Source organism: Phascolarctos cinereus, unplaced genomic scaffold (assembly GCF_003287225.1).
Source record: "Phascolarctos cinereus isolate Bilbo 61053 unplaced genomic scaffold, phaCin_HiC Scaffold_4;HRSCAF=312, whole genome shotgun sequence".
In the NCBI taxonomy this organism is placed as follows: domain Eukaryota; kingdom Metazoa; phylum Chordata; class Mammalia; order Diprotodontia; family Phascolarctidae; genus Phascolarctos; species Phascolarctos cinereus.
Window position 1 is genome coordinate 205289089 of NW_027555847.1, and position 22605 is coordinate 205311693.

At 38.5% G+C, this 22605-nt stretch overlaps 1 protein-coding gene across 1 annotated transcript in view; it reads left to right on the forward strand.

Moving 5' to 3' along the window:
* The window catches only part of LOC110198228 (BOS complex subunit NOMO1), an 80614-nt gene extending 69602 nt beyond the window's left edge, over positions 1-11012 (forward strand). Inside the window, exon 33 of the mRNA XM_020972409.2 lies at positions 10962-11012. Within this exon, the coding sequence (XP_020828068.1) occupies positions 10962-10997 (36 nt within the window). The 3' untranslated portion in view covers positions 10998-11012. The remainder of the gene's footprint in view (positions 1-10961) is intronic.
* Positions 11013-22605: the final 11593 nt, after the last annotated feature.

The window sequence follows — 22605 nt, forward strand, 5'->3', positions numbered from 1 at the left end:
CCAATGCCATTTTGTAAATTATCCATAGAAGGGGATCCACACAACATGCTAGAGGCCTTCCTCTGGGTCAGTGGTTCCCAAATTTTTTTGTTCTGTGAACCCTTTTCAACCACAAAAAAAATGTTGTAAACTCCCAGGGTAATTTAATGTACTACTTATAATGTTCTTTACAATTATTTACTGCTTAGGGCGCCTTTTGAGCACCGTTGTGAATCCCTTGGGGGTTCATGAGCCCTAAATGGGAACTACTGTTCTTGGTTTTAATATTTCATGGATAGAAGTCCAATCCTTTCTCTCACTACCTGATTAGACTTCCTTCTCTAGAAGTCACACATAACCTTGATGGGTTTTTAAGTCACTTATCATTAATGGTAATATTCAGACAAGATTGTAGTTTTCATAGAGGTCTTTTGCAATTATATGTTCTATAAAAATACAATGTGTATGCAGTTTATGTACAAAATCAAAACATCATAGTTAGTAATAATACTAATATTCTCCTCACTAGAAGATTTTCCATCGGGTGACTTTTTTTTGGAGCACAGCAACACATAAAAACACTAAGTTTTTAAAGGGATTTTAACCTTTGTGGGTAGATAGAGTACACAATGAAACTCCAGTTCTTTTAAAGCATTGTAATATATACATGGGTCCTAAAAGTCTTAGTGTAGTTTTAAACTTTAATGCTTAAAGTTTTAAGCTTTAATAATTCAAAATTTTAAGCTTTAAAACCTTAAAACTGAACTGAGGCTTTTGGAACATCATGTATTAGAAATTTATTTCCTTAAATTAGACACCTTTTTTTTTTAATAGGCAAAATATTTATTTTATTTTAATAAGTTTTTATTGATGTCTTTGGAGGTTTTTTTTTCCATCATCATAATTTCCCCCATTTTCCTCTTCCAACCCCTCCCTCTTAGAGAGCTATCCCATAAAAATATGATTTTTTAAGACAAAAAAGAAGGGAAAAATCAGCATAATTAATAAACGCATCAAAAAAGTCTGAAAATATGTAATGTTCAACACTTGTGAACCTCCCACTCCTGCAAAGGGATAGGGTGAGGGTGATAGAAACCCTTTTCAATGCTATATTTGACACATTGTTCTTAGCTTTACACCTAGTTCTCCACAAGGAAGGAAGCGTGACTGTGACAACTAAAGACTGAATTATCTACTCTAGAGTCTTAGTAGGGGTAGGGACTAAGAAGAGGAAGGAACCCATTTGACTTTACCCTCTACAATGAAAGAAGGTTTTGGATTCAGAGGATCTAGGTTCTAATCACAGCTCTTCTACTTATTGTGTGACTTTAAGCAGTAACTTCTTTGTAAGTCTCAATTTTCTTTTTTTTTAATTTTTTTAAATTTATTTTTTTTCCATATGCTTTTGAGTTGAAAATTTTTCTCCCTTTTTCTCCCACCCACCCTCCCCTAGATGGTGCACAATCTGACATAGACTTTACATTTACATACCCATTAAACATATTTTCACATCAGTGAAGTTGTAAGTAAAAATTAAAACCAATAGGAGGAACCATCAGGAAGATGAAACAAAACTCAACAGAAGGTAAAAATAAGTGAGAGCAATTCGACTTCCATAGTTCTTTCTTTGGATGTGGACAGCATTTTCTATCCTGAGGCCTCTGGAAATGTCTTAGATCCTCGTAATGCTGAGAAGAGTTCAGTTTAACATTCTTAGTCATTGCATAATGTGGCTGCTATTGTGTACGAAGTCCTCTTGCTTCTGCTCACTTCACTCAGCATCAGACCATATAAGTCCTTCCAGGTTTTTCTGAAGTCAGCCTGTTCATCATTTCTTATAGCACAATAGTATTCCATTACATTCATATACCACAACTTGCTCAGTCATTCCCCAATTGATGGGCATCCTTCCAATTTCCAATTCTTTGCCACCACAAAAAGAGCTGCTATGTATATTTTTGTACATGTGGGTCCTTTTCCCATTTGTTTGATCTCTTTGGGATATAGCCCTAGAAGTGCTATTGCTGGATCAAAGGGTATGCACATTTTTGTAGCCCTTTGGGCATAGTTCCAAATTGTTCTCCAAAATGGTTGAATCATTTCACAACTCCCCCAACAATGTATTAGCCTTCCAATTTTCCCACATCTTCTCCAACATTTATCATTTTCCTGTTTTGTCATGTTGGCCAATCTGATAGGTATGATGTGGTACCTCAGAGTTGTTTTGATTTGCATTTCTCTAATCAATAACGATTTAGAGCATTTTTTCATATGACTATAGATGGCTTTAATTTCTTCATCTGAGAACTGTCCATATCCTTTGACCATTTATCAGTTGGGGAATGGCTTGTGTTCTTCCAAATTTGTCTTAATTCCCTATATATTTTAGAAAAGAGGCCTTTATCAGAAAGGTAAGTCTCAATTTTCAAAACTTCAAAATGGGAGGGTTTTGTGGCATGATTTTAAAAGATCTTTCCAGCTATAAAATGAATCTTCATTATGAGATTCATAAGGTGACAGAATATCTTTTTTTTCTGCATATCTCTATAACCCCAAAATCTTAAGGAAAGAGAAGATGTGGCACATGTGCAGTAACTAAAGCTGATTCTACAAGATAAGAAAAGAAAAATATCATACAAGACATAAACATCAAGAAATAACATTAGACAACTATTATATTTAGAGCTTCCATTCAATACGCCCATCCTTCGACCTACATTGGGTACATTCAACCAGCACAAACAGTTTCGCAGGTTTGTGCTTCAGAGTATAGCTGTCAGAGTCCCTATCAAAAAAAAAGGGGCAGCGCTAAAGAACATATCCAAGGAGGGGAGATTTATGGTAAGAGGCAGGGCTTTATATAATCCATTTGGTCTAGTTGGAATTTGTAAATTGGAAAACCATCTTTGAATTAGTTCTTCTGGGACTAGAATTGCATCTTCAACCAGGACAGGAAATACATGAGTCCTGAAGGGGTAGCAAGCATCTGAGTTGTTGGGGAGAATATAGAAACTGAGATAGGATAAACTAACCTTAGGAGTGGTAAATGATTATGATAAGGTGGGGTAGGACTTAGCCTTTTGACATAAAGTAATTCTCACCACATAACACTTCTTTAACTTTACATTGCCTCCTTCATGAATTAATATTTCTAAGAGTGAGGCATAGCAGAAATTTTTTTAAAAAAAGGATTAAGGTAAGACCTATTAAAACAATATAGAAATGGAATGGAGGAGGTAATTAGTACTCCAGAAGCTCTACTTTCATGAGATATGAGATGGGAGTTATGAAGGAATACATTAGGGTACATCTCATGAACTGGAGAATAGAATTCAGGGTCATATAAAAGGGAAAGGAAATAAGGATAAGGACAAAGCAAAGGAAAACTTAGAAAAAAGTGCTTCAAAAGAATATTCTGTAAACTAATAATTGGGGGTCAGGAACTGAAGTTTTTGAATTAGATGTTTAGCTGGGTGGGAAAAAAGGAAGGGTAAAAAGGAGACAATCAGGTAAATAAAAGGAAATGTAAATTTGTAATTTAAGTACATTTTAGGAATTTTAGATATAATAAATAATTGGAGAGGAGGTTTGACTAGCATTAAAGTAATATAAACAAAACTAATCCTATAGAAAAATTGCTGACTTAGAAGATAATGGAGATGTCAATCAATGAATAGAGGAAGATGCAGCATAATAATCACAACTTTATATATGAATTTATTAAATAATCCAATATTACTGCATAAGAGTGGGAGAATGGATAAGACAACAAAATCCAATAATGTTACCTACAAGAAACATTTAAAAATGAAGATGAAGACACATGAAGAATGAGTGAGAAGCTTGGATAAAATTTACTGTGTATCAGATAATTCCAAAAAAGAAGGACTTGCAATTTTGCTATCAAAATAAAAATATAAATTCACAATGCCAAGGGAGATAAATAGGGAAATTATATCATACTCAGAGGTACCATAAACAATCAAACAACATATTGAGTTTTTCCTATCAGTCACTTCCAAAAAAATAAGGGGTAGCTGGGTGGCGCAGTGGATAGAGCTCCAGCTTTGGAGTCAGGGGGACCTGAGTTCAAATATGACCTCAGACACTTGACACTTACTAGCTGTGTGACCCTGGGCAAATCACTTAACCCCATTGCCTACCAAAAAACAAACAAGCAAACAAAAAAACTCAACTCCGAAGAAATCAGGAGTGGAAGTTAGGATCATTTCCCATCATAGATGTGTAAAGGCTTAGGATGAGACCCCCAAAGCTAATAAGGCCTTTATTCAGTGAAGTCCAGAATTACTCTCTAGCCATAGTACCTCAGCAACACTTTGGACAGCCCATACTGATTATCCTCCATTAATCCAATGACCATATTAAATATTTGCCAAACATCCACAAGTCCCTTGACTAATAGGACAGGACTGTCTTCAGGATTGGGGCACTGGTGTTGACAATACCCAGAAAGAAGATGATGATAATGATAGCATCTTGATACCAATCGTTACAAATTGGTCTGTCATTTGATCCTCACAGCCAAAGAATAATCACAGTTTTACAAATGAGGAAATTGACTAAGACAGATGAAGTGATTTGATTAAGGTCACATAGCTAGCAAGTGAAAGAACCTTCCACAAAGCCATGTGATGTTCCACTATGGATAATGATGACTTATTTACTTATGGATTTGGGGGGTTTTTGGTTGGGCAATGGGGGTTAAGTGACTTGCTCAGGGTCACACAGCTAGTAAATGTTACGTGTCTGAGGCCGGATTTGAACTCAGTTCCTCCTGACTCCAGGGCCGGTGCTCTATCCGCTGAGCCACCTAGCTGCCCTACTTATGGTTTTGAAGGCTCTAAAGAGCTACTCTGTAGAAGGGATTTCAGTACTTATCTCTGTCTTCCAAACTTTTGAGGAGGCCTGGAAAGAATCACTGGCTAAAGGGAGGAGTGGAAAGAGCTTCACTTTAAAGAAGATGTGTGTGGCTGCTCAAGCCTCAGAATATTCTTCTCCAGGCATTAATTGTCATTACATTTAACTCTAGAGGCAGCTAAGTGGTGCAGTGGATAAGTGCTGGGCCTAGAGTCAGGATAACCCGAGTTCAACTCTGGCCTCAGACACTTATTAGCTGTGTGATCCTGGGCAAGTCAGTTGCCCTTGTTTGCCTCAATTTCCTTATCATACAATGAGCTGGAGAAGGAAATGGCACAGCACTCCAGTCTCTTTGCCAAGAGAACCCCAAATGGGATCATGAGGAGTCAGACACGACTGAAATGACTGAACAACAACAACAACAAATTAACCTCTATGTCTAAATTTTGGGTTGTTTCACACCAGGGAAATTAAACTGACTTCTATTGCCTAGGAAGATTCATTGATATTCATTGGGGATGAAGTCTCAGGCAGAAAGACAAACAAACCAAAAAACCCAAGAGTCAGGACACTTGGGTTTTCTAGTCTTTAGGTTTGCTGTTAGGTTAACTAGCCATGTGACTTTCAACAAGTTGCTTAGGCTCTCTGTGCCTTAGCATCTTCATCCATAAAATAGGCATTGTCATCATCATCACCATAACAGTTAAAATGTATATAGCACTTTGAGGTTTGCAAAATGCTTTATATATGTTATCTTATTTGATCTTTACAACAACCATCTGAGGTAGGTGCTATTATTATCCCCATTTTACAGATGAGGAAATTGAGGTTAAATGACTTGCTCAGTTTCACACAGCTAGTAGGTGTTCGAAGTAGGATTAAAACCTCAGATCTTCCTGACCTCAAATCCAACATTTTTCAGTGTGCTACCTAACTGCTGTATTGACCTGTGTCCCTCTCAGAGGAGATGAGAAGCTACAAGGAGATAGCAGATGGGAAAATAGAGTGTTAAGGCAAAAATCATGCCTTCGAAAAGTCTGTTTTGCTTGACAATACTTATTTATTACAAAAGAGGGTTTTTATTAAAGAAGAGAGGAATGCAGTGGGAAGTAATGAGTGATGCAAAACAAAGAATGTTAATTAAACACATAAAAATGCACAGAAGAGAGCTGAAGTTCAGAAGGGGACGCAGACAAGAAGATCAGTGATGGTTCCTCTTTGAAGCATACTTTAAAAACCCCTTACAGTCTGCATATGGCAGACTCATGATTTCATGTACATTGTTCTTTTTCTGTCATACTTTATGTATGGAAATGTTCTTATTTGTTGATGACTCTTAAATTCACAATTTAAAAATATACATATTTTAAGTCTTGGGTTTAAGTACTAAGTCTTCCCTTGACTTGCTCTGTGACCTTGGGCAAATCATTTCACCTTCCCCAGCTTTGGTTTCCTCATTTGTTAAGTGAGAGAAGTTCAGTTAGGATGAAGCATCATAGATCTAGAACTAGAAGATCTTAAGAGGCCATCTAATCCAACCTCTTTATTTTATAGATGAGGAGACCAAGGAGAGGGGTTTGAATCATTTGCCTCAATTCAATTAAACAAACATTTATTAAATGCCTACTATGTGCCAGATGCTGTGCTAAGTGCTGGAGATACAAAAAATATATATATATATAAAAGGCAAAAGACAGTCCCTGCATTCAAGGAGCTCACAATCTAATGGGGAAAACAACACACAAACAGGTAAATATAAATCAGTTATATACAGGATAAGTAGGAAATAATTAAGATAGGGAAAGCACTGAAATTTAGAGGGTTTTGGGGAAGGCATCCTGTAGAAGGTGGGAAATTTCGACCCTGAAGCAAGATGAAAGTGCTTTAAGGAGATAAAAAGCATTATACAAAAGTAAGAGTTTGTTCTTGGAAAAGTCCTGTTTTCCCTCAGGTTTGATGAGGATGAATATGTGACTCGTTTTGTAAATTTAAAATTGAAATTTAGCCACTTGAATTCAAACATGAATATCTGGCTGAGTGTCAGGTAAAAAATACCAATAACCTCATTTTAATTAAGAAAAATAGCTGCTTCTCTTTAAAAAACTTTCCCTCCTGGTCCTTCTGTGGGCTTTTGGAACCCACTAAGGTGAGTTGCTGCAGGCATGATAGATGCTGCAGAATGCTTGGGCTAATACACTAAGCTGAAGAGTATTACTCAATGCATGATTTATTAATTTTATTGCCCTGGTGAGACTACAGCTCAGTCCTTCCCGCCACCACCCCTACTCAGAGATGTGTTCTACCCCAGGCAACAAACTTCCTAATTCTGTTATCTCTCACACAGATGTTGCTATTTTTGTCTTTTAAACTTTCTTCCTTGCTTGTTCCATTTTTGCTAACATAGGGAACAAATCTCTATCAAGAGGGAAAAAAGCAAAAGAAGAAAAAGGTAGAGGGGAGGTAGAGGGAACTACCAAGAAAGGGACAACAAAGCATTTCACAAATAACTTCAGCTTGGTTTCTGAGCCTGAACGTGGGGTCCAACCTCTTCTCTTTCTTGGGGTTGGATGTACTGAGATCATTCAGTGATGACAGCTTCAAATCTGAAGTCTTCAGAAAGGTCAGAGGAGGCCTACCTACTTTGACCTTTCTTGAAAAGAAAAATGAATAGAGAAGATCTCACTTTAAAGAACCTTGCATTTGGAGTCACAAGGCCTGAATTCAAATTTACTCTCCTACATACTGTGTAACTTTGATCAATATTACTTCTCTTTAGAGGGCCTCAGTTTCCTCATCTGCAAGATGATGGAGTTAGGACTACTACTAAGGTCTGTTTTGGTAGGAAATCCTATCTGTGATTCCTCATCTGTGATTATATAGAGCTGCTTAGGCAACAGTTAGGTCGGTGGGTGTTTCAACCAATAGGCTTGGAGTTACTAGATTGATGTTACCAGATATCAGGCATCAGGGCAATTACCTAAGGCTCAATAGAGAATTGGGCCTGGAGTCAGGAAGACCTGTTCAAATCCAGGTTTAGATACTTCCTAGCAGTGTGACCCTGGCAAGTCACTTAACTTCTGATTGCCTGACAAACTGGATCCACTGGAAAAGCAAACCATTCCATTATCTTTGCCAAGAAAACCCCAAATGAGGTCATGAAGTATCAGCCATGACTGAAATGACTGAACAACAAAACAATCACTTAACTTCTATGAAGCTCAGTTTCCTTATCTGCAACAAGGACAAAATAGCACCTGTATTATTTATCTACCTCAGTGGGTTTTTTTCTTTTTTAAAATTTATTTATTTTTAGTTTTAAACATTCACTTCCACAAGATTTTGAGTTCCAAATTTTCTCCCCATCTCATCCCTCCTCCCACCCCAAGATGGCATGCATTCTGTATACTCCTTCCCCTAATCTGTCCTCCCTTCCATCTCTCCCCCTTTTCTCTTATCCCCTTCCCCTTCTATTTTCTTGTAGGGAAGGGTAGATTTCTATACCCCATTTCCTGTATTTATTATTTCCCAGTTGCATGTGAAAACAATTTTTTTTAACATGTGTTTTTAAAACTTTGGGTTACAAATTTTCTCCCTTCCTCCCTCCCCACCCACCCTCATTGAAAAGGCAAGCAACTCCATGCAGGTGATACATGTGTAGTCATGCAGAACACTTCCATAGTAGTCATGTTGTAAAAAACTAAGTATATTTGCATTCATCCTATCCTGCCCCCCATTTATTCTGTTCTCTCTTTTGACCCTGTCCCTCCTCAGAAGTGTTTGCTTTTGATTACCCTCTCCTCCAATCTGCCCTCCCCTCTATCATCCCCCTGCTTCTTGTCCCCTTCCCCCCTATTTTCCTGTAGGGTAAGATAGATTTCCATAACCAACTGAGTATGTATGTTATTCCCTCCTTAAGCCAAATCCTCCTATGAGAATAAGATTCATTCATTCCCTCTCACCTTCCCTACTTCCCATCTACTGTAAAAGCATTTTCTTTTCTGTTTTTTTTTGTGAGATAATTTGCCCCATTCTACCTCTCCTTTTCTCCTTCTCCGGTATAATCCTCTCTCACCCCTTAATTTTGTTTTCCAGATAACATCTTCAACTCACCCTGTGCCATCTATCTATCTATCTATCTATCTATCTATCTATCTATCTATCTATCTATCTATCTGTTTACATATATATTTTTTTCCCTCCAACTACCCTAATACTGACAAATGACTCATGAGTTACAAATATCATCTTTCCATGCAGGAATGTAAACAGTTCAACCTTAATAAGTTTCTTATGATTTCTCTTTCCTGTTTACCTCTTCATGTTCCACTGGAGTCCTGTATTTGAAAGTCAAATTTTCTATTCAGGTCTGGTCTTTTCATCAAGAATGCTTGAAAGTCCCCTATTTCACTGAATGACTGTTTTTTCCCCTGCAGGATTATACTCAGTTTTGCTGGGTAGGTGATTCTTGGTTGTAATCCTATCTCATTTGCCCTCCAGAATGTTATATTCCATGCCCTGCGGTTCCTTAATGTAGAAACTGCTAAATCTTGTGTTATCCTAATTGTGTTTCCACAACACTTGAATTGTTTCTTTCTAGCTGCTTGCAATATTTTCTCCTTGACCTGGGAACTCTGGAATTTGGCTACAATATTCCTAGGAGTTTTCCTTTGGGGTTCTCTTTCAGGGGGTGATCAATGGATTCTTTCCATTTCTATTTTGCTCTCTGGTTCTAAAATATCAGGGCAGTTTTCCTTGATAATTTCTTGAAAGATGATGTCTAGGCTCTTTCTTTGATGATGGCTTTCAAATAGTCTAGTAATTTTAAAATTATCTCTCCTGGATCTATTTTCCAGGTCAGTTGTTTTTCAATGAGATATTTCACATTGTTTTCTATTTTTTCATTCTTTTGAATTTGTTTTACAATGCCTAGATTTCTCATAAAGTCATTAGCTTCCAATTGCTCCATTCTAATTTTTAAGGAAGTATTTTCTTCAGTAATCTTTTGGACTTCCTTTTCCATTTGGCCAATTTTGCTTTTTAGGGCATTCTCCTCATTGGCTTTTTGGACGTCTTTTGCCATTTGGGTTAGGCTATTTTTTAAATTATATTTTTTATTAAAATTTTTTTTTAAGCAGTTGGGGTTAAGTGACTTACCCAGTGTCACACAGCTAGTAAGTGTTAAGTGTTTGGTCTGAGGCTGGATTTGCACTCAGGTCCTCCTGACTTCAGGGCCAGTGTTTTATCCACTTCACCACCTAGCTGTCCCCTTAGGCTATTTTTTAAGGTGTTATTTTCTTCAGTATTTTTTGGGTCTTCTTTAGCAAGCTGTTGACTTGTTTTTCATGATTTTCTTGTGTCATTCTCAGTTTTTCCTCTACTTCTCTTACTTGCTTCTCAGAATCCTTTTTGAGCTCTTCCATGGCCTGGGACCAATTAATATTTTTTCTTGGAGGCTTTGGATGTAGGAGCTTTGACTTTATTGTCTTCTGTTTGTATGCTTTGATCTTCTTGGTCACCAAAGTAAGATTCTATGGTCTGACTCTTTTTGCACTGCTTGATCATGATCCCAGCCAGTTACTTGAGTTATAAACTCTTTGTTAAGGTAAGGTCTGTTTCCAGCGTGGAGAATGTACTGTCCCAAGCTTCGGGTGTTTTGTGCAGCTGTTTTCAGAGATACTTTTAGGGACCTGTAAATTTTCATTTCTTCCAAGGTGCTATGATCAAGGGTGAGGTGTTTACTCCTTTCCTGGCCTGTGCTCTGGTCTGTGAGTGACCACAAGCATTCTTTTCTGTCTTGGAACTGTGAAGAGGATTTCTCTTCACCGCCACTACAACCTTCAGCATGCCAGCACTCCTCCTTGCCCTAGGACTGCCACCCTTATCCAAGCACAGGCAAAGCAAGAGAATCCTGCACCAGCAGAGAGATCCCTACAAACCCCCTCTGATCAGCCACTGGATTCCCCTTCAGTCTGTGGGCCAGAAGCTCAGGAAGCAGCTGCTGCCCCAGGGCCGCTCAGGGACTGGGGCTGGGACCCCTAGCTTCTCTCTCACCGCAGACACAGACTTTTCCTGCTGACCTTCTAAGTTGTCTTTGGTGTTCATAGGTTGAGAAGTCTGGAAACTGCCACAGCTGCCTGTGATTCAGTCCTCTGAGGCTTGCTCCAGGTCTGCTGAGGCCTGCTTTACCTGTGTGCTCAAGCTGAACTGTGGTCCTCTTCCAGCCTGGCACAATAGACCTTTCCAGTCAACTATCCAGGCTGTCTTGGGCTGGAAACTTGTTTCACTCTGTCTTTTTGTGGGTTCTGCTGCTTTAGAATTTGTTTAGAGCCATTTTTGTAGGTGTTTGGAGGGGTTTGGGAGAGCAAGTCCCCACTTTTACTCCTCCATCTTGGCTCTGCCCCCCCCCCCTCCCCATGGGGTTTTGTAAGAATAGAGTAAAATAATGGCCATGAAAATGCTTTGAAAAGTATAAAACAGTATACCAGTGTGAAGCAGTAATATTAGTATCAGCCCCAATACAGGGAGCAAAATTGTCAGGAATAAGACTGACTTGCTTACCCGTGAATATCTCTAATTTCTGAACAACCCAAGGGCACAGCTTGGTTTTCTTTAGGTGTAAAAGAAGGATTAAGAATGAGGGAAAGGAGGCAGCCATTGTTGATGAAGAGGGTGAATTGTGAGCTAATGTAAATTTATCTTTCCTCTTGCCAAAACTGCCACTGTGAAATGTAACAGATTACACAAATAAACACAGCGCTTGGGATATTTTCAAAGTAGTTGTTCCTCAGTGCCTGATTAATGCTCTGGATGTTTCTTCACAGATCCCTTACATATTTCATTCCGACAGTCAGGTAGAATGGGATGATAATGCATGCTAATCCCCCTGCTAAGGGGAGCTGGGAGGGCTTTCCTCTTTAGTCACTCATTAAAAGTTTATGTGCACTTCTAAAGGAATTATGTACAACAGCTGGAGAGGATGTCAGGAGGAGGGCTTGGAGAGGTACCTTGGGGCAAGTAATGGACCTACCTTTTCTTTTTCTTTGGTTGGGAATGATGGAAAATATGTATTGTACAGAAAGTATAGGGGCAGCTAGGTGGCACAGTGGATAGAATGCCAGGCCTGGAGTCAGGAAGACTCATCTTCCTGAATTCAAATCTGGCCTCCAGCACTCATGAGCAGCGTAACCCTGGGCAAGTCACTTAACCCTGATTGCCTCATTTTCCTCATCTGTAAAAGGAAGTAGAAGAAGAAATGGCAAACCAGTCCAGTATCTTTGCCAAGAAAACTCCATTTGAGGTCATGAAGAGTTGGACACCACTGAAACAATTGAACAACAGCAAAAATAATGTGTGTGATTCAGGAACTTGGAGAAGTGTTCTATCCCTCCTAGGGAGTAACAGTGAGCACTTAAAAATATTCTGGGGAAGGAGCTAGAAAAGGCTTGACCATTTTAGTGGTGTTAAGGTATAACTGGTGTAAGGTGTAAGCTGGGCTCACACAGGAAGCAGCTATTTAGAAGGCAGCCCAAATAGGAGCTTGGATTCAGAAAAAAGGAAGAAACAGGGAATCTGCTTTTTCCGTTTAAAAGAAATAACAGAATACTGAGAGTGTCCATGTAAAAATGATTGCCATGTCATTGAGGGCATTAAAGGGTAGGATTAGCCTTGACAATCAGCTTGTGAATATGTTTCAGAAAAAACAAACAAGCTCAATTTATTTCTGTGCTATTAAATCACTCTTTGACTATATAGCCAACAGAGTCAAGTGCGCCTTCAGGAAGCTTTTGGCCTACTATATAGACCAGGGCCTGGAAGAACTGAAGAAAATGGCAGTTTAGGTGAAGTTCAGAGACTGTTTTAATATTCTCATCCAGTGAACTCAAAGTATTTATGATTGACTTTGGTTAGAATTAGCCTATAGGACTTTTTTTAAAAAAACTATTTTTTGGTTAAGTCAGAAGTTCATGCTTAATTGCAGTTTTGGTTTTACAAATAAGTATGATATGGACAACTTAGGTAGCACAGTGGATAGAGTGCCAGGCCTGGAGTCAGGAGCACTTGAGTTCAAATCTAGCCTCAGACACTTACTATCTGCCTCAGCAAGTCACTTAACCCTGTTTTACTCAGTTCCTCATCTGTAAAATGAGCTGCAGAAGGAGATGGTAAACTGCTCCAATATCTCTGTCAAAACCCCAAATGGGGTTTTTATCTTTTGATGGAATTGGTTTCATAGCATCCGAGGAAAGTATATCATGGACTTTTGGTCTTCCCATATTGCAGTATTCATGAAAAGTACTTGAAATAAGCCCATCATCAAAAGAATTGCAATTTAAGCACCAGAATCTATTGTTGAAGAAGAACTGAGTAAGTCCCTCCAAATTAAATCAATATAGTCTTTAATAGTTGATAATTTCAGTGCATATGAACACAGGAAAGACAGAAAAATAGGTTGGAAAGCACATTTTTGGAGGTAGAAGTGAGAGGTCTATAAGAGTATGCAGAAGTTTCTATGTAGGGAGACAGCAAAGAGTGCTGGATTTGGAGTCAGAAGTGCTGAGTTTGAATCCTCACTCTGCCATTTGCTGACCAAATGACCTTGGGCAAGTGACAACTTCTCTAGGTCTCAGTTGCTTTAGCTTAACCTTCTGTGTAACTTTGGTCAACATCACTTTAATGGGCTTCAGTTTCCATAGGAGCAGACTAGGATGGTCTCTGTCTTTCTAGTTCTAAATCTGTTGAGATTTAGAGGTTTAGGGGTGCTGAGACCCCAAAATCACAATACACGAGTCCTGCCCAAATGAATTTGACCCAAGCCTTCTTTCAGCCAAAGACAAGATCTGCCATATTGGCCAGACTCTTAAGGAATCTGAACATTTATGAACTATTGGCTAGATTATAAGAATCTGAACCCTTGGCTAAGTTCTTAAGGAATCTGAGCACCTTAATGGAGACCAGACCTTATATACAGAAAGATTGTGGGAAGGATCTAGGGAAGATCTTGATGGGAGTGGCCAGTAAGCTGGGATGAACAGAACAGCCAGGGACCTGGACCACTGTGGCCAAGGGAGAATGGAGTCTAGATAGGATTAAGGCTAGGAAGTGGGGGCATATAGAGGTAAAACAATAAAGGGCTAGGCTAGGTTCAGAGTAACAAGAGAATTGGGAGGTTGGGTATAGGTGATAATGAAAAGCCAGTTATTATAGCCTCAGATGAACAGCATACACTTCCTTGATCAAGTGGGAAAATTCAAGGAGAATCCTGTAGACAAATGAGACCCAAATTCTTTTTGGGTAAGGAGCAAAGGTGTCAGCTTGGGTATGGTCCCATGACTATGAATACTCTAAGAAAAAAGTCAGGAGGAGCCAGACATGATGGGCAGCAAACAATATAAAAATGAAATCTGTTGTATTTTAACAGATCAGAAATGACTGGTTGCAAATGTAGGAATCCAATCCAGGTCTATGTATAGTCAGATCACTAGCTTGTTAGAATGAAGATAAAAGTCAATTTTAGGATAAAATAAAGAATGAAAATGAATATTTGTATATTGTTTTGCAACCCCTGACATGCTTTATAAATGCTCGTTGTTATTAATTATATGAAGATGTGACATCCAATTGAGGCAATGCCAACCTGACCTACTTAGACAAGCTGCTAACATCAACAAATGGCAAATGAATAAACATGGACATAACTATTGATGATTATCATTTGGAAGAATGTTTGAACCCATCAATTCAACCACCCATCTTTTTGTTTAAAAGATCCTAGAAACTGGCACAGCCAGACTTGACCTCCTTGCCAAGGAGAGATATAATAGTAGCCACAGGCAACTCTAGCTTAGAGTTTAAACTTTTTTGTGAAATCTGATGGAGGAGGATGGTGGAAGATTATAACCATTATGACCTCATAAAATTGTGAAAGAAACAAAAGTTTAAAGATGCTTGATGAGAGACCCAACCAAAGAAAATCATTTTGAGGGCATTGAGGAATGAAACTGGAAGGAGAGCAACTAATAGACGACATTGGCAAAGATCTATAAAGATTTTTTATTTTATCAGACTCTTTTCTCGATAGATTACAGTGGAATCATTGATTCTGATGCCCTGTGTGAAGAAATAGAAAACAAAGATGGGAAGAATAGCTGGACAAGACCAAATGGATGCAGACGGCCACTTTAAGGGTAACACAATTTTGGAGGGCCGGTATGGAGGTTAACACTGAGGGAGCAATATTCAAGACATAGAAGAGAGAGGAGGAAACTTGGGGAGAAAACCTCAGTCATTGTTACCAAAAACCCAGAGAAAATATTAATATTAATATTAATTATTGTTGTTGTTGTTTGTCCTTCATTCTCAAAGAGGACCATGACATCAGGGAAGTGATGCCATGATGTGCAAATGAATGGATTTAAGTGAGGGAGGGCTGTGCAAAGTCACCAGCCTCACTTTCTCCCCAGAGCCATCTGGATCGAGTGGCAAGATATACATCAGGAAGACTGGAGATGGCTCTAGATGAGGTGGAAGACCTTTGTCTGTTAAAGCTAAGGTCTTTAGCAGGTCTCAGTTTGACTGAGGCAAGGCCTACTGAAGAATTTGTATACCCTTTCCAAAAAGATCACTCTGGCTCTCACTGATTGACCAACAATAGGTTCTAGGCCAAACTCTACTTGGTCATTTTTTGGGCCCTGATTGACTCAGAGTGAATGTAAATAGAAATTGTTTCTATTTTGTCCAGAAACCCTGAGGATCTTCCCCTCTCAGTTTGATTTTTTTTTCTGGACCGGGTTAAAGAGGCCATTCTTTGCCTCATTTTAAATATTAATATCAATAACTTTCAACCCATATCCTTACATCTCTATTGCTATAAAATTTGCATGACAATTGTAGATCATTATCTATGCACAGGGGCAGCTAGGTGGTGCAGTGGATAGAGTGTCAGGTCTGTAGTCAGGAAGACCTGAGTTCAAAAACAGCCTCAGTGTGACAATGAGCAAGTCACTTAATCTTGTTTGCCTCAGTTTCCTCATTTGTAAAATGAACTGGAGAAGGAAATGGCAAACCACTCTAGTATCTTTACCAAGAAAACCCCAAATGGGGTCAGTAAGAGTTGGACACAACTGAAATGACTGAACAACAACAAAAATCTATCCGTGATGAAAATATAAGAAGGAAACAGGTAAACTTTCATGAATAATATTCAATAGCAGACTGCATTTTTACGGTTGTATAATCAATGAAAAGGCACAATAAATACAAAATTGCACTGTGATCATTACTTTTTGACTACAAAAAAATCAGATTCAGTGGAGCCAAAGCCACCTTAATGGTTCTCACCCAACAAAGTATCTCCCATAGATATGTAAAAATCTCTGTAACTTTTTCTTGGGTACTCTCTTGTCTTGACTGGTGCTCATGTTGGCCTACAATTGCAGGTCAGGTCAACCCTAACCATACCTCATTTTTCTTCTTAGCCAAATCCCCATCAGCCATCTTGCCATTAAGTGTATACCATCTGGGCTGACCTTTCTAGTTTTAGAACTGTATTCAAATCAATATTACCAGTGCTACTAGATTGGGTATGTCAATCTGCTTCACTATGGTTCTAATCACTATCCCTGTTACTTTCCACCACTTGTCTCAAATCCTTTTTTAGTCACTTTTTCTCTTTATGTATATGTGTATACTGTATGTATTCTTTATAATGTATGTATTCTCCTATTAGAATGTAAGCTCATGGAGGACAGAATTATCTTCACTTTTGTATTTACATCTTCAGTGCTTAGTGCATAAGCACTAACGAAATACTTTTTTATTCATTTCATTCATTCATGATTCATTGTTTAATTACACTGATAACTAATATCAAATGAAATATACAAGCAAATGGGGAAATTTAGGCTCCCAGAAATTTAGGCTGGCACTGTGGAAAATGTCTGTGAGTCAAAACAAAGAAGGATTCCCTATTGTTGGTGAAGTCCTCTAGACATTCCTGTTTGTGGCTGCTAATGTGTTCACTGCATCAAATCACAGAACATTTTAGAGCTTTCTACATGAGATCCATAATCTCTCAAATGAGTTCAGCCTAATTATCTACAAAGAAAAAACTAAATGGATGAAGAATGTTTATTGTTCAGTTTTTGGCTATATCTATATCATTTATCTCTGCTCTATCTCTATCAGCATGTCCATTTCCATCTCTCTCTCTGTCTCTTATCTTGGACAGACCCTATAAGTGAAGAATGAGCTGCGAATACAAGAGGGAAGGAAGCTGGCTTGCCTTTGGGAAAGTGGGCAGTGTTTTTTTTTTTTATGACACCCCCTCCTCCTGAGCAGAACTGGTGGTATGGGGTATGCTCTCACTCCCAGGATGCCTGTACTTATCTAGATTATCCTTAAGGACACCAAATGTGGATGAGAGAAATGAAGGGACAACTAAAATAAGAGATAAAGAATGAAACTAGAGCACTTGGAAAGACAACAAATAGCGTAGAAATGTAAGGTATAAGATATTATATTTCCATAGATATAGACGAAGTGGTATTAACAATAGAATTCAGAAGTTGTCACAGGGGCAAAAGGAGCAGTCTTGCTCAAGAATTATTTTTAACAAATGCCACCCAGAGACAGACAAAAACCTGCTGACATTACCAGCAGGGGATTAGAAGTGAAGAAAGTAATACAAAGGTTATAGCTTGGCTAAGGTGTGCATACTTCATGAGCCTCTGCATATTAACTTCTCCCTGGGGGAAGGATTAACACAATTTTAGGCACAATGTTGTATGGAGAGGGAGGAACATATTAAGGAATAATATGAAATAGGCATTTTGGGAAGTTATACACCTCATAGTATCCAGCCAATGGAGAAACTAGGGAGGGACTTTGTGTGTCAGGGTAGGAATAAAACTGCTTGCTTTTGTTTCTGTAGGGTGTTTCTGCCCCTAGAAGCATACTAGCTTCTTGCAAGAATGTATAATAAATGAGCCTGCCTCATCTACCTCAGGAGTTAGTCTTTCCTATAGAAGTTATTCCTAACAGAAGAGAAGGTAGAAAACCTTACTCAAGGCATGAACATCCTGAAAAATAGAATGGATCAAACAGAACTCAGCCATTCAATGAAACAAGAAGTATTATAACAGAGTCAGAAGAATGAAAAATTAGAAGAACTCATGAAACATCTACTATCAAAATCCAACTAACTTGGAAAACAAGACAAGGAGACAAATTATAAAAGAAAACTACCAGAACAATTGGCACCTGATGGTAAATCAACCCCAAATTGAGCACATCTAGAAATGTCATGATTTAAATCAAGAAAAAAATAATGCAAGCAGCCAAGAAGAAAGCAATCAAAAGCTAGAGTCAGGATCACTTAAGATAATGCAACAATTGCTTGAAGGAAAGGAAAACTTGGTATATGATATACCAAAAAGCAAAGGTCTACAAAACTGAGCATATTCCTTCAGGGAGATAAATAGACCTTTAGTAGCATTCTTTAAAGTTGTGTGGGACGGCGAAGACCCCTACCCAAATTGACTACTCAGGAGTCACTCCAAGCAGGGTGCAGAAAATTTATTAGAATCTCATGAGAAGCGGGCAGTCCCACTACAAGCCGAAAGGACAACAGAAATGCTCATAGCAGCAGGGCCGCTTCCCTGAGCACGTGTGCAGTTTTTATACATTTTAGACAAAGAACCCCAAAAATTCCACCTTCTATACGTTGTGATTGGCTAAATAAACTTTTTTTTCCTTATTCCGACAATGGAATGCGGTGACTGAGGTAACGGTATAGTTCCACATATATTCCAATTCCTTTTTAGGACGATGGTATGCAGCCCAGTCCTCATCTAACATCACATGACTGAGGCCTCCAGGCTTCAGCTAATCGAGCTAACAGTTACCTATTAGTACATACCCGGACTGTGAGTTCTTCACCTATCTCATACAAAGTGATGGGATGATAGGACCTGGACCCCTAAAAGGAAAAGACCATATCTTTGAAAGCAACCCAGTCCCTGAAATTTCCCACACAGCCCAATCCCTAGTGTTGTCCCTGAGGCATCAGGCCCATCCCAGCCCACCTAAAGATTAAATAGTTGGGTTTTTTTTAGGCAATTGGGGTTAAGTGACTTGCCCAGGGTCACACAGCTACTAAGTGTCCACCTAGCTGCCCCAAAACTAAATAGGTCTTTCAATAATCCTTTTACTGTGGCTCTCCCACCTAGCCCAGTCTACTTAATTCCTTTCACTGTTTTAACCTGGGCCCCCCAGGCTGTTTACCAATTCTTAATCCCATCCAAATCTTCTCATAGTCTTTTTGTATATCAGTCTTATCCTCATCAAATTCACAGATTCATTTAGAATCTAACTTGCTTCTACTGGGGATACAAATAAACACTGCTACTTTGACTGAAAGAAGGCTTGAATGGTTAATTCTTTTGAGGCAGAGCCTCCTGTACTCTTACATTTCAGGGTTCACAGCACCCCAAATTGCAACAATAGTGTAACATTTTTAATGATACGGCTTTCTTTAATAGTATTGCGTTCAAGTGTTCTTGTTGAGAAAGGACTGAGCTAAATCTTTGAAATGCAAATACAAGAAACAAGGAAACCTAAAAAAGATATGTTCATGTGAACAATTGTAAAGAGATGAGTTGTAGAAACAACATTGCTTTCCCTGATCTCTTTTTCTTTGAAGGAAGTGGTTGATTATGTGAGAAATAATTTATTCAGACTCACAAAGGATGAAGTTAAAAGCCCAGTTTATTATGCAGTTGCAAAAGCGGGTGTCCTGACACACACACACCAAAGCAAGAGTTTACTATTTATTTCTAATCCAGGCCTCAGAGTCCTTCCTCTGTTTTCTCTTGTCTGAGTACTCTAGAGTATACAACTTTCTGGCACTCCTATTACACAACCACTCCTTGACATGCCCTTCCTCCTTCTACAGACATTGCATGTTCAGAAAATGGTGTCTTAACCCTGCTTGGAGGTGGAGAAGTTAGTATTCATGAGCCTATTAAGCATGCATGCTCTAAGTAAAGCTTAACCTTTGTCCCACTTACTGACTTCTACCAAGCAAAACAAGATTAGACTGGCTGTATCTAGTTTTACTTAGTTACTTTTCTAGTGGTCCTTTCAATTTTATGGAAACAAACATTTTCATTACATCTCTCAATCTCTCCCTCTCTTAATATGAGTTTTGTTTCCATAATTTCTTATTTTCCTTCTTAGCCCTTTTTTCAAAATTTTCAAGAAGTTTTTAATATTCTTTCTCCTTCTCTACGACTGGGTTTTCTTTTTACTACTGTAATTGAGACATCTTGCTTTGTCTTTTTAGGTAACCTGACAACTTGCATCCCCTCTACCACATGTAAAATAAGTCTTATCAGGCAAAGAATCAAGCAAGGTATAAATAATAATCCCCCTAAACCTAACAGAATTATCATTCCAAGTTGCTTCCACCATAACCCTGTTGGCCAGTTAAACCAGTTTAAGTCAAACCATCTTTTGCACTTTTGTTTTTTTATTTTATTTTTTTAATATAAATTTATTTATTTTTAGTTTTCAATATTCACTTCCACAAGTTTTTGAGTTCCAAATTTCTCATCCCTCCCCCCACCCCAAGATGGCATGCATTCTGAATACCTCTTCCCCTGGTCTGCCTTCTCTTCTATCTCTCCCCCCTCCCTTCTCTTATCCCCTTCCCCTTCTATTTTCCTGTAGAGCAGGATAGACTTCTGTACCCCATGTCCTGTATATCTTATTTCCCAGTTGCATGTGAAAACATTTTTTTAAAAAACATGTGTTTTAAAAACTTTGAGTTGCAAATTTTCTCCATTCCTCCCTCCCCACCCACCCTCATTGAAAAGGCAAGCAACTCAATATAGGTTGTACATGTGCAGTTATGCAAACACTTCCTTAGTAGACATGTTGTGAAAACTAACTCTATTTCCCTTAATCCTATCCTGCCCTCCCATTTATTCTTCTTTCTTTTGACCCTGTCCCTCCTCAGAAGTATTTGCTTCTGTTACCCTCTTTCCCAATCTGCCCTCCTCTCTATCATCCCCCTGCTCTCTTGTCCCTTCTCCCCCTATTTTCCTGTAGGGTAAGACAGATTTCCATACCCAATTGAATGTGTATGTTATTCTCTCCTTAAGCCAAATCCTATGAGAATAAGATTCCTCATTCCCTCTACCTTCCCCATTTCCCCTCCACTGTGAGAGACTTTTTTCTGTTTTTTTGTGAGATAATTTACCCCATTCTACCTCTCCCTTTCTTCTCCGAGGATCATCCTCTCTCATCCCTTAATTTTATTCTCCAGATATGACCCCTTAATCTTCAACTCACCCTGTGCCCTCTATCTATCTATCTATATATACATACATACAATTTTTTCCCTTCAACTACCCTAATACTGACAAAGGTCTCATGAGTTATAAATATCATCTTTCCATGCAGGAATGTAAACAGTTCAATCTTAATAAGTCTCTTATGATTTCTCTTTCCTGTTTACCTCTTCATGTTCCACTGGAGTCCTGTATTTGAAAGTCAAATTTTCTGTTTAGCTCTGGTCTTTTCATCAGGAATGCTTGAAAGTCCTCTATTTCACTGAATGACCATTTTTTCCCCTGAAGGATTATACTCAGTTTTGCTGGGTAGGTGATTCTTGGTTGTAATCCTATCTCCTTTGCCCTCCGGAATATTATATTCCATGCCCTGCAGTCCTTTAATGTAGAAGCTGCTAAATCTTGTGTTATCCTGATTGTGTTTCCACAGTACTTGAATTGTTTCCTTCTGGCAGCTTGTAAGATTTTCTCCTTGACCTGGGAACTCTGGAATTTGGCTACAATATTCCTAGGAGTTTTCCTTTGGGGATCTCTTTCAGGAGGAGATCTGTGGATTCTTTCATTTCTATTTTGCCCTCTGGTTCTAATATATCAGGGCAGTTTTCCTTGATAATTTCTTGAAAGATGATGTCTAGGCTCTTTTTTTGATCATGGCTTTCAGATAGTCCAATAATTTTTAAATTCTCTCTCCTGGATCTATTTTCCAGGTCAGTTGTTTTCCAATGAGATATTTCACATTGTTTTCTAATTTTTCATTCTTTTGGATTTGTTTTACAGTGTCTTGATTTCTCATAAAGTCACTGTCTTCCAATTGCTCTATTCTAATTTTTAAGGAAGTATTTTCTTCAGTAATCTTTTGGACTTCCTTTTCCATTTGGCCAATTTTTCTTTTTAGGGCATTTTTCTCCTCATTGGCTTTTTGGACCTCTTTTGCCATTTGGGTTAGGCTGGTTTTTAAGGTGTTATTTTCTTCAGTATTTTTTTGGGTCTCCTTTAGCAAGCTGTTGACTTGTTTTTCATGATTTTCTTGCATTACTCTCATTTCTCTTCCCAGTTTTTCTTCTACTTCTCTTACTTGCTTCTCAAAATCCCTTTTGAGCTCTTCCAAGGCCTGGGACTGATTCATATTTTTCTTGGAGGCTTTGGATGTAGGAGCTTTGATTTTGTTGTCTTCTTCTGGTTGTATATTTTGATCTTCTTTTTCACCAAAATAAGATAATATAGTCTGACTCTTTTTGCGCTGCTTGCTCATGATCCCTGCCAATTACTTGAGTTTTAAACTCTTTGTTAAGGTCAAAAGTCTGCTTCCAGTGTGTTGAATGTACTGTCCCAAGCTTCAGGGGTTTGTGTAGCTGTTTTCAGAGATACTTGTAGGGACCTGTAAATTTTCAGTTCTTTC